The sequence below is a fragment of the Patiria miniata genome, unplaced genomic scaffold (genome assembly GCF_015706575.1).
Source record: "Patiria miniata isolate m_02_andy unplaced genomic scaffold, ASM1570657v1 HiC_scaffold_22, whole genome shotgun sequence".
In the NCBI taxonomy this organism is placed as follows: domain Eukaryota; kingdom Metazoa; phylum Echinodermata; class Asteroidea; order Valvatida; family Asterinidae; genus Patiria; species Patiria miniata.
In genome coordinates this window covers 9,053,476-9,064,851 of record NW_024037061.1, presented here as the reverse complement: position 1 = coordinate 9,064,851, position 11,376 = coordinate 9,053,476, and the positions used below count along the sequence as shown (strand labels likewise).

General features: G+C 38.8%; 1 protein-coding gene across 1 annotated transcript; it reads left to right on the top strand.

Annotated features, from left to right (window-relative positions):
* The first annotated feature begins 451 nt into the window (after positions 1 to 451).
* Positions 452 to 10,627, top strand: LOC119730750 (3-oxoacyl-[acyl-carrier-protein] reductase FabG-like). The gene is made up of 9 exons (XM_038203774.1): positions 452 to 574; positions 2,802 to 2,941; positions 4,415 to 4,507; positions 5,616 to 5,754; positions 6,402 to 6,442; positions 6,946 to 7,015; positions 8,233 to 8,269; positions 8,821 to 8,884; positions 9,507 to 10,627. Exons 1-9 carry the CDS (start codon positions 538 to 540, stop codon positions 9,681 to 9,683), a joined length of 798 nt encoding a protein of 265 aa, XP_038059702.1. The 5' UTR covers positions 452 to 537; the 3' UTR covers positions 9,684 to 10,627.
* The last annotated feature ends 749 nt before the right edge of the window (positions 10,628 to 11,376 follow it).

Below are 11,376 nucleotides of genomic sequence, written 5' to 3'. Positions count from 1 at the left end.
CCTAGACAGAAACAACGTTTCTTTTGGGCAATCCTTCGGGAGCTGAATGGTATTTTGTTTTTGTTTGTTTGTTTATGTATCTAAAGCTTTTGTTGTTTTGTGTTGTAACTTAAGTCATATGTTTACATGTATTTGTTGATATTTTCCCGAGAAATAAAATAGTATAGTATAGTATAGTAAACGAACTTCGTTATGGCTGGATCCGCATTTAGGCATTTTGCCCAAAATTTTTAATTTACCAATAATTTCACAGCATCTTTTTGTGTGACTAGATTGTTTATTATGTAATTTGAATCTTAATTAAGGCAATACTACCAATCTGCATGTGATTTTAAGTTTATATTGTATTTCGAGTAATTCTGGGGAATTTGGCAGATTTTTGATAAATCTGACAGATTTTTGATGCGCATTTAGCAGAATTTGGCTCTGACCTTACGGTCATCCTGCCGGTGACCTCGACCCCGAACACTGCATAGAGAGTCTTTCGTCTGTTATTAACGTGTCACCGTTTTTTAATCCCATCTATCTCCTGAAATAATGAGCTCGTTGAAAGGCAAAGTAGCTCTCGTGACAGGTCAGTAAAAATTGTAAAGAAATGCTGTGGAATTGGCGTGCTATTTGCTGAAAAGGATCCGGTCTGGAATCGTCGATTGTGAACCAGAACTTGCTCGAGAAAGCGTGGAAAGCCCTAAGGGCCGGGGGCGGAATCCGCCCCCCCCCCCCCCTCAACATTTTCCGCGATAGCCTCTAAAAAAAAAATTTCGCGACCCGAGCTGTTATGACTTTTTAGCCTCGAGCTTTGCGCATCTTTTGATACCAAAAACATAAAAATCGGAACACGGGTTGGCAAGTAGCGAAAAATTTTCCGGCGCTACGCGCCGTGAAAACGGGAAAACTGACTTTTCCCATATACATCGTGTACACCGAGCAGAATTGCCATTCATACATATGAATAATTAATTAGCCATAATTCCAAAACCCTTTGACCTATAGTCATGAAATTTCTTGGGCATGTTGAGGAAGAGTAAAATTTTGAAACTCAACACATGCATAGAGCAACGTTGCTCTATGCATGGGGAGGGAGGGGAATATATGACTGTGGAAAGGGGAGGTGATTTCCACCTAAAACTAAAAACGATAAACTGTCCATTTAGGCCTACTCTACTGTCCATAGACTTGGAAGATTATGCTTGCGGGTCATTCCATGTCAGACCAACGCACTTTTTTACCTCATTTTTTTCAATTTTGATGCCTGTGCTTGTAGGTCCTGATGTCTGAGCAATGAATGCACACCAATTTTTAGCCCGATCTGACCTACCATGTGGTCAGGGCACAAACCACCAAAAACAGACATTTTTAGAGTAAAAAAACAACTTTTGGTAGAAATATGTCAAAACCATGTCAATTTTCATCGAATATATGCGAATTTGGTATTAAAATAATAAGAATTGCATGCTCAAATCAACTCTTTTGTCAAAATTAAATTTTGTGAAAAGTAGGTCACGTGACCTTTAATATCTTATTGTGACCTTCGACCCACTTTATGTACTAATGAATCATTCCGAAAATCAATGAAATGACAATGACTTGATAGAGCATGTATTCCTCTATCAGAATTCACCAAAAATCAATTTGGGTCTTTAAAATTAACAACTTTATGACTATTTTTGTACAGTTGGTACAAATTAGTCAAATTATAGACTTTACATTAGAAATCCAGCCACACAACTTACTATATGTATTCTGTTTCTAAAGGTTCTTAAATTAATCTTGGTTTGGGAATTTCTCATGTTTTGGGCTGATGATGTATAACCAGACTCATAATATAAATTATCAGCAGTGGCTCACCCAGGATTTTGCTTTTTTTGTGTGGGGGAGGAGGGGGGGGGGTCTCATAATTTGTTTGTTTTCAAATGTCTGTAGAAGATTGAAAAAAAAAATTACCCCAAAATCAAACAAACAAATTGACAACCTTGGAGGGGGGGGGGGGGGGGGTCCAGCCCCTCGAGCCCCCCCCCCCCCCCCCCCGGTGCCTCTGATATTAGTTATTCCACGAGTGCGCTTGGAATATGAAACAATGCAATGCTACTGTGACCCATGTGCCACCCGACGCACTACATTATTCCGTGTTCCACGAGCAGAAGTGGGCTAACGAATTTATCTTCAAGCAAACTTGGCGTCGAATGCTTGAGAGTCGATTGTCATCAGCAGTTACTGTTAAGGGTAGGCAACATGCAGCTCTATGCTTTCTACCCTGACCCAGTACAGGGGGATGCGGGCTTGAACCCACCCCCCTCCAATTGGCATGTCCAAGGTTGTCAATTTGTTTGTTTGATTTTTTTTTCAATCTTCTACAAATTTGACAACAAAAAGCTATGAGCCCCCCCCCCCCCCCAAAAAAAGAGCAAAATCCTGGGTGCGCCGCTGCTGATAATTTATATTATGAGTCTGATTGTACCTCATCAGCCCCAAACATGAGAAATTCCCAAAATACATAACTCGTATTATTAGTTCGTATTGATGTTCGGTATCGATATTAATAAGGTGCTTGATTTTTTTTCAATCTTCTACAAATTTGACAACAAAAAGCTATGAGCCCCCCCCCCCAAAAAAGAGCAAAATCCTGGGTGCGCCGCTGCTGATAATTTATATTATGAGTCTGATTATACCTCATCAGCCCCAAACATGAGAAATTCCCAAAATACAAAACTTGTATTATTAGTTCGTATTGATGTTCGGTATCGATATTAATAAGGTGCTTTAAATTTTCTTTTTTGCTCGAAACTGAAATTCTTTTTCAGGAGCAAGTTCTGGCATTGGAGCTGAGACGGCCAGATATTTTGCCTCGTTAGGATGCTACCTGTCTCTGACTGGTCGGAATGAAGCCAATCTGAAGACGGTTGCTGAGGAATGCCAACAGAATGGCTTGCCTAAAGATAAGGTACATGCAAGCCTATTCCGAACATTTGGGACCCTCAATACTGTGTATGAGAGTCCCAAAACCTAACGTATTGAAAACATGCAAAACAAGAAAATAGACTGGCACCTAAAACAACCAGTCCAACACAGCTTTCAGTACTGCATCAATCATCAATGCCAAAAGAATTTAAGAAACATGTGGCATAAAGCGGGAACTAGTCTCAATTTACCACACATTTCTCCATAGTCAATCCACCAGACTATTGACACTGAATGAAAAGGTCAGTCTTTTCAAATAGCTGGACCATGGTTGGACATGTACCAGTCTAGTCTTTAGCCCCATTTTGGAATCACTTGACTTCCCTCTCATGTGCAAAATATTGATGAAAATTCTCCTTCAAAAATTAAATTGAGTCTGCAAACTTGGTTGGTGAAAAACTGAGGACATGTTCTTTGCCCCAGTGCAATTTTTGGAGAAATTTGCTGGCTAAAGTGTGCGTAAAGTGGACCTGATTTAGGACCTGCACGTTTCAGAGCACTCCAGAGCCCTGTCTGATGCAAGCCTATTCCGAACATTTTGGGACTCAATACTGTGTATGACTATGAGATTCCCAAAACTTACGATTGTGAAAACATGCAGTGGAAGAAAATAAACTGGCACAAGAAACAACCAGTTCAACAACTCTTTATAGTACTGCATCAATCAACTGTGCCAAAAGAAACATCTGGTACCTAGTCTCTATTTCTACACATTCCCTCCCTAGTCAGGCCACCAGACTGTAGAATGGCCATCTTTTCAAAATAGTTGGATATGTACATTGTACCAATCTAGGCTTAGACTTCAAATTGAAATAATTTTGCATTACCCTCAAGTGCAAATTTTTGAAGGAAGGTCTCCTTTAAAACTTTCATTGAGACCTGAATTCAACTTGGCTGATGTCTTTGCCTCATGAAAATTTTGGAGAGTTTTGTCAGCTAAAGAGTTAATAAAGTTGGCCTGATCTTGTTTTGCATGGTTTTCTGCACTCGAGGTTCAGTCTTAGGTAAACCCAACAACCAGCAAGAACAAACTTTCAAACAGCTGCATAGTAAATATGTGATGGCATAAGAATGTTTTAGCTTTCAATATTTTGTGACATCAATTTTGCTGAATTCTTCCATAGATGTGTGAACCAGACCTTATTATAAAAAAAACCTGCAGAATGTTACCAATTTATTGTTCCTTCTTGGTGTTCAAAATATAATCCCACTGCTATTTCAGATTCAATCCAGCCGACCGACCCCGGCAAGCTGGATGGTCGGGTGGTAAGACACCAGAACTAGTAAGTAGAAGGTCGTGGGTGCGAGTCCCACCCGAGTTAGCTTGCTCAATTTTCTTGCAAGCCCGCGGACAACATGGAATATACAGTGTTTGTAAAATATGTCGGGATGGGCAAAACCCAATATTGAATCGTGTTCAAAGAATAATCGCTCTTCCTACCATTGCTTTCCCCAGATTCTGCTCATTCTAGCTGATCTTGGCAGCGAGGAAGACGTCAAGAAAGTTGCTGATAAAACCATCGAGTACTTTGGTAGCTTGGACGTACTGGTTAGTGTGTTAGTTATATATTAGTCGTACAAATCCTTAATTTAAAGAGAATGTACAACATTTGCTTTTGCTGCAATTTTCAGAAATAAATGGATTTGGAGGATTAGTATGTTATAGCAAATATTGTTAAACTGACTTGCTTCACGTTTTGGGTTCGGAGATGCTGGAATATCCAAGAAAACCAACCATATTCATGTAGTCTGGTTCCCTGACCCCACTAAAGATGAACCGGAGCAATTTATAAACTTTGGAAAATTCTAAGGTCAGAGAATTAGTCTAGCAGGCTTGTACCCCTTCACTGGTGTGTAATCAGTTGCAAAGAAAATGCGGAAAAACTAAAAATGGAAAGCTTGGAGCAGTTTTTGAAAAAAAAACCAGTTTTCCCCCAACGCTGGTCGGCCGACCAGCGTTGGAAGAATACAAGTTTTCTTGAAAATGTCAGCACACCAGGAGCCACGATATTACAGGATGCTTTGGACTGTCATTCTCTAACAATCCAGTCAGATATTTCGTGATAATTTGATCATTTTGTTTTTTGATGTTTGCAAAATGTTGTATTTTCCCTTTAATTGAACTCTTCGATTGCAGAATTAAAACAATGCGTTATGACTAGGGCTGTGCATCGGAACCGGGTACCCAAGTACCCGACTGTTGAACCAGTTCCAGATTGGAATTGGTTACCCGTAAGGCCAAAAAAAAAAGTCTCCGGTTTCTGGTATGGAGCTTGCCCCAAAAGTGGTTCGGCGACGCATTTTTTTTTTGGCTTCAAATGTCGGCTGATGACTGCAAATGGTGCCCGACTAAACTTAGCGCAAATATATGGGAGTCCAGAGAGGCCACATAAAGCTTATTCTCGATCATAACCCCATCTCAAAACACCTTAAAATTGTGCAGCAGCAGGATTCCAGTCAAACCAGTGAGTTTGGCGGTTTTGAGACATCATCTTGTATTGAAAAAAAAACTTTTTCATTTTGCCGACGCGCATGGCTATGGCGACGCGCGCGCATACCAGAAACCAGAGACTTTTTTTTTTGGCCTAACCTCTTAACATGTTACTTTCTGTTTATAGTTTTAAGATCCATCCTTTTTGCCTACTTTCTGTTTATAGGTCAACAACGCGGGTGTCGTCTATCCTGGTTCAATTGAGACGTTTACTCTGGAGCAATTTGACAAGACGTTTGATGTCAATGTCCGCGCACCGTTGCAACTCACACATCTACTCAAACCACATCTCATCAAAACTAAAGGTATGTGAAAGCAACCTCTATTTAAAAAAAAAACCCAACAACAACTCCCAGTCTTTTTAATGAGAGATGTATATAGTCACAAAACAAAGGACCTTTTTTTTCTGAAAGTTTCAAAACTAACATCCAACTCATTACTACATGTAGAATAAGAAAAAAATTGTCTTGATATTAAAATCTTAAAATAAAATCTCAGACCTTTTTTTTCTCTTAAACCAACCCTCAATCCTCCTGGCGGTTTTGAAGGATATTGGAGGATTGAGGATGAATGGTGTTTTGAGAAACTCGAAGATTTTGGAGGATTGAGGATGAATGGTATTGAAGCACATGAGGATTTTGGAGGATTGAAGAATGGTGTTTGAAGAAGAGGAGGATTTTTAAGGATTGAAGATAAAAGCATTTTGAGAGACGGGACTGTCTTGAGGATTTTGAAGGATTTTGAAGGATTGTGGCACTTGGTATCCTTCATCTGAACATAAGTGCAAAATTTTGGAGGAATTTGAAGGAATGAGGATGGTTCCTAGCAAAACACCCCTAGGGGGTTAGGGTTAATTTGTAGCAGCAGACTACATATGATATTCAGCATTACTTTTTGATTTTGAAGAATCTTCAAAACTGTTTTTATTTCTTTGATCTCTGTTTTCTTAAAGGTGCCATTGTAAATGTGTCTAGTGTCAACGGAGTTATGGCGGTAAGAGTCATTGGCAAGGGGGTTGGTTAAGTAGATAATTTGTTTAAAGGCACATAGGATCATTTGCTTTTCATGCATTTTTTTAGTTTCCAATCGACTCTAAATCCAAAGATGAATATTCAAAACCTAACCTGTTGAATTTTAAGCTCAGTGGATATTACATTTTTCGGGAAAATAGTTTAATAACTGAACAACCTTCTCATGAGCACGAAACACAATTTTGTCAAAAGCACTCTTTATTCCAAAAATCAGTCAATTGACTGATCGTTGGAAATCACCTACATTTCTTGATTTCTTCTAAATGACAGTAAGTCAGACAGAGTAATTTCAAAGGGTGTTTAGTACCAGTATACTTTAATCCAAGTGAAAAAGCTTTTTGATAATAATTAGGTAGGTTACCGATAAATGCAAATTATCCTACATGCCTTGTAAATTTCATTCAAATTAATTGCTTCTTGTCTGTTTCTGGCAATGATTTTCACTACAATTGTTTGTCTCTACAGTTTCCTGGAGTGATGACTTATTGTATGTCCAAGACTACTCTGGATTGCTTAACACAGAACAGTGCGCATGGTATGTATTGAATACAACACAACCAGAATAATGTTGTGCATCGGCTCGGGTTGACCAGGCCAAACTGACCAGAAACATTACAGATATAAACCGAACCCAAACCAAAACCAATATGAGCTCCCCAAATCCAACTAGTCCCGACCCAACAAAATCAAGCAAAAACTGACCCGAACGAACCGGAAACCGAACTGACCTGAAAAAAAAACTGAGTATCTTGCTAGGGCAACTGTGTACGCCTTTTGTGCCTGAACTTACCCGAAAATTGTCGTCCCTCAGTAAAGAATTATACTGTACGGTTCGGTGAAGACTCATAACTTTACCTACTGGTCGGCCTACACGTTATAGACTATGTGATAGACAGCAAACCACATGCACAGTCGCACGGTGGTTTGACACACAGATCCTCTTCACAAGGATAAACAACTTCCCCTAATTTCTGGTTAGATGCATGATACGGCACTTGGGTGTCGGATGCGCGCGCGCGTTGTACTACATGTTCTATGCGTTGTTCTATTTGCGGACGTGGCATATCACGCATATAGACAATCCGTTCCATACATCTTGTACACAAGCTCAGATGAGTCGTTTATCCTTGTGTAGAGGATCCGTGGTTGACGTTGGTCATACCAGGCACAGTAACTCGGCAATAATATTGCACCGCGTGAATTTCCGAACTGTTTGGTTTCTTTTTTGTTTATTTCGGTTTATTTCAGGTTTTTTTACAAGACCTGACCTGAAAATTGCAAACACAAACTGAAACCGACCTAATCCAACTGAAATGATGGCAAAACCAACCCGACCCGACCTAAAGTCGGTTTTGGGTCGGGTCGGTTTTGGTTTCAGGTTGGATTTGCTTGACATCAAACCAGACTAACGAACAGATTATTTAGACATCATAATTTTGTTTCCATGTTTTACCCTTAAGCAGAAAGAATTGTTCACCAGCCTTGAAACCATTTGTGAAATCTTACAGGTCTTATTGCTTCATCAACTTAGAATGATTCAGTCAACTGAATCATTTCCAACAGAAAAAGGGATTGTTTTAAGTATTATTATTTATGTTATTTTCTTTTTGCACAAAATGCTCTGTTATTTCCCTGGTAATAGTTTCGTCAGTGTGTTAGATGATGGCCTGTTATTATTGCATTTACCAATCATAAAAATCTCAAATGAGCTTTTATCAATATATTTGTGTTTCTCCGTATTCTAAATTGCAGATCTGGCCCCCCATGGCGTACGGGTGAACTCAGTCAAGTAAGTCTTTCTGACAAATCAATTATAAACTCTGAATTAGCTCATGATAGTACAAATTCGTAAATTCCACAAAATCACTTTCCATGAAATATAGGGTTTTTTTTAGGCATGCATTTGGGAAGTAACAAAAAAGAGGAAATTCCAATCTTTAGAAGACTTTACACTATTGTTTTTTATTAGTTAATGGCATAAAAATTAGGAATTCGGCTGATTCTAGGAAATATTGCGTGGCTTTTTTTTAGTAGTCCAATTATGTCATTTTTCTGTCTTGGTAGAAAACCTCGGTGTTCTTTTATTAACCCTAACCCCTTGATTGAATTACTAGGAACCTTCCTCACTCTTGCAAAATCCAACACCATATGGTAACTCAACACCCAAACTGTTGGACTCTGATTATGGTGGTATGCCTAACCCCATGTAAAGCATAAATCAGTTTACTAGTGCAGGACTAACTCCAACAGATTCCAACAAAACATGCAGTTGGATTTTGAAGGGTTGGGGTGTTAGGGTTAATATATGCAAAAATGACTATCTTTTTTTTTTCTTTTTAGTCCTGGAGTGATTAAGACTGCAGTGCACAAGCGAGGGGGCATGACCGATGAGCAGTATGCACAGGTAGGTGCTGGAGGCTGATAGACCTCATGTGTAGCAGCCATCTCAGAGGGCAATGCCTATATTTTGCTGGGATATGCATGAGTGAACCTTTAGTGCATTCATTGTTACTGAATTAAATGAACCAAAGATGCCATCTAAGATTGCCACTACTCATTTGGTCTGTTGTAGACGTGACAGTAGACGACTATTTATTGAAATGTGCTTTAAGCATAACCATGCTTTGAACTCTAAAAATGCAAAAAGACGGTCACTGATGGATTCTTTAGTATTATGTCCATCATTTGTTCGTGGGTGATCCTAAGCATGAGCAAGTGTGGTCTAGCGGTAGGGCACAGGATTCATGATCGTGAGGTTGTGGGTTCAAGCCTTGCCGTGGCCATGCCTGTTGTGCCCTTGAGTAAGGCGCTTTACCTCAATTACTCCTCTCAACCCAGGTGTTAAATGGGTACTGGCATTAATGCTGGGAAGGTAACAGACTCGCTCATATGCCACACAGTATGTCAAAGTTGCATGTTTCATGTTGTAGTTGGACAAAATGCCATTTTTGGCAAGCCTGAATGGATTGTTTTGAGATAAGCCAATTTCTAAAACATAAAGTTCCCTCTGTTTCCTCCTGTTGCAGTTTTTAAAGAAGTGTGAACGCACCCATGCCATGGGTCGTCCCGGCAACGTAGATGAGGTTGCCAAGGTGATAGCGTTCTTAGCCTCCGATGATTCGTCTTACGTCACGGGGGAGCTCATCACTATAGATGGAGGAAGACATCTGCTTACCGTCATGGCCCCAGAGAAAACCGAGTGAAGAAAAAACACATCAAGGAATCTCTTCCAACAATTATACCCCCAATTACATTTTTTGCTTATTAAAACCAATTGTATCTTGTTCACTTATATTGTATTCAATGTAGGGTTCTTCTGGTTTGGACTAAAATGTGTTGGCTTGAATGTAGATTGTATCAGCCAATTCACAACACAGTGTGTAACTTACGCCACACGTAGGATTTCTACAACAAATTTGTTGCGCAGCTGTGCAGTGAAGTTACGATCAATTTCAGGAACTTGGCCTAGCTGCATGTCTTAAATCCATACTAATAAGTGGGCCCTGTCTGTCTGGCTGTGCATTTCACCGTATGATCACCTACAGATTTGAAACTTGTCACATTGATAGTTCATGTAAAGGAGGGGGGCAGCAACATCTTGTCCCTTATTAACCAACCCCTAATTAATTGGATACTTTCACTTTACATCCTACATGTACATCATAATAGAGATGTGCAACTACGTGGCACAAAGGTACGCACTGTGCAACTTTCATGAAATGTTGTGGAAGTTACACAATCAAATATGGCACAGGGGAAATCGGCTGTATAAGTTGATTATATTTCTAGATTATAATTTGAATTATGGAACCCGTTTGATTTTTTTATGCATTTAATGCAAAAACTGATGATTTACTGAAATAACAGTATTAGAAAAAGTAGCTTTCTTTACTTTCAGGGGAAATGACCTATGATATTTTTTCCAGTATGAGTTACATCGATATTGGGTTGTTTTTACTTTTCCTTGTCATTTTTGCATGTTTATTTTAATTTTTGATGAGATGAATATTACGAAAAACATGTGTAACATGAAAACGTAACAACCATGCGTGTTGTACTTTGGAAGACATTGGAATTTTCTCTGTGAATAAAACCGAAGGTTATTTTCAGTGTATGGTATCCTGAGTTCTTACTTGTTCAGGTTTATCCTTTCTAAAGCAAACCGGAATTCTTGACTAATGATAAATTGACAAACCTGAGTGGGCATTTTCAATTTGTTAAAGAAATTAATTTAAACAAAAATCTAGATATAAGATTCCAGAATACAAATGTGTGAGGCTTCCCTTACATTCTCAGTAAAGGTAATAACACCACGCCAAGAAATGAATTTAAAAAAATAAAAGAAAAAACAAATGACATTCCATATACATTTTATGAATTTTTTTATTAATATTTAAAGGCCAGTTACATGATTGAATACATATTGCTGAGTAAGTGAAAATGTATTAGACATTTAAAAAAATTACCAAAATTTGAAACGATAAATGAAATTAAAAAAAAAAACATTAAAAATCCATGTACAACCCAAATAAAATGGCGTTCAAAATTTTGATCAAAATTCTTTACATTCGAATCTTATGAGTGCCTCTTAAGAAAATACCGCTTTTAAGTACAAATTATAGAAATAATGTACAATTAGTCCCAACTCCCTGGAAATTATTGCTAAAAACCCTCCAGAATCCTCTAAACGTCCAAGGAGCATCAAGGCTCTCTCACTGACCAACATGACCCGGCCTACATCCGGGTACCGAAAAGTTAGCATCGCCATTGTAGTATGGAAAGATCGTATAGCGCACTATGCAGAAGTTAGTAGGCAAGCCATAGAAGCTGTGATGACAAAAAACTGAGAAAAATGCCAGGCCAACACTAAGTGCTGGGTCGGCACGATTGTGACAA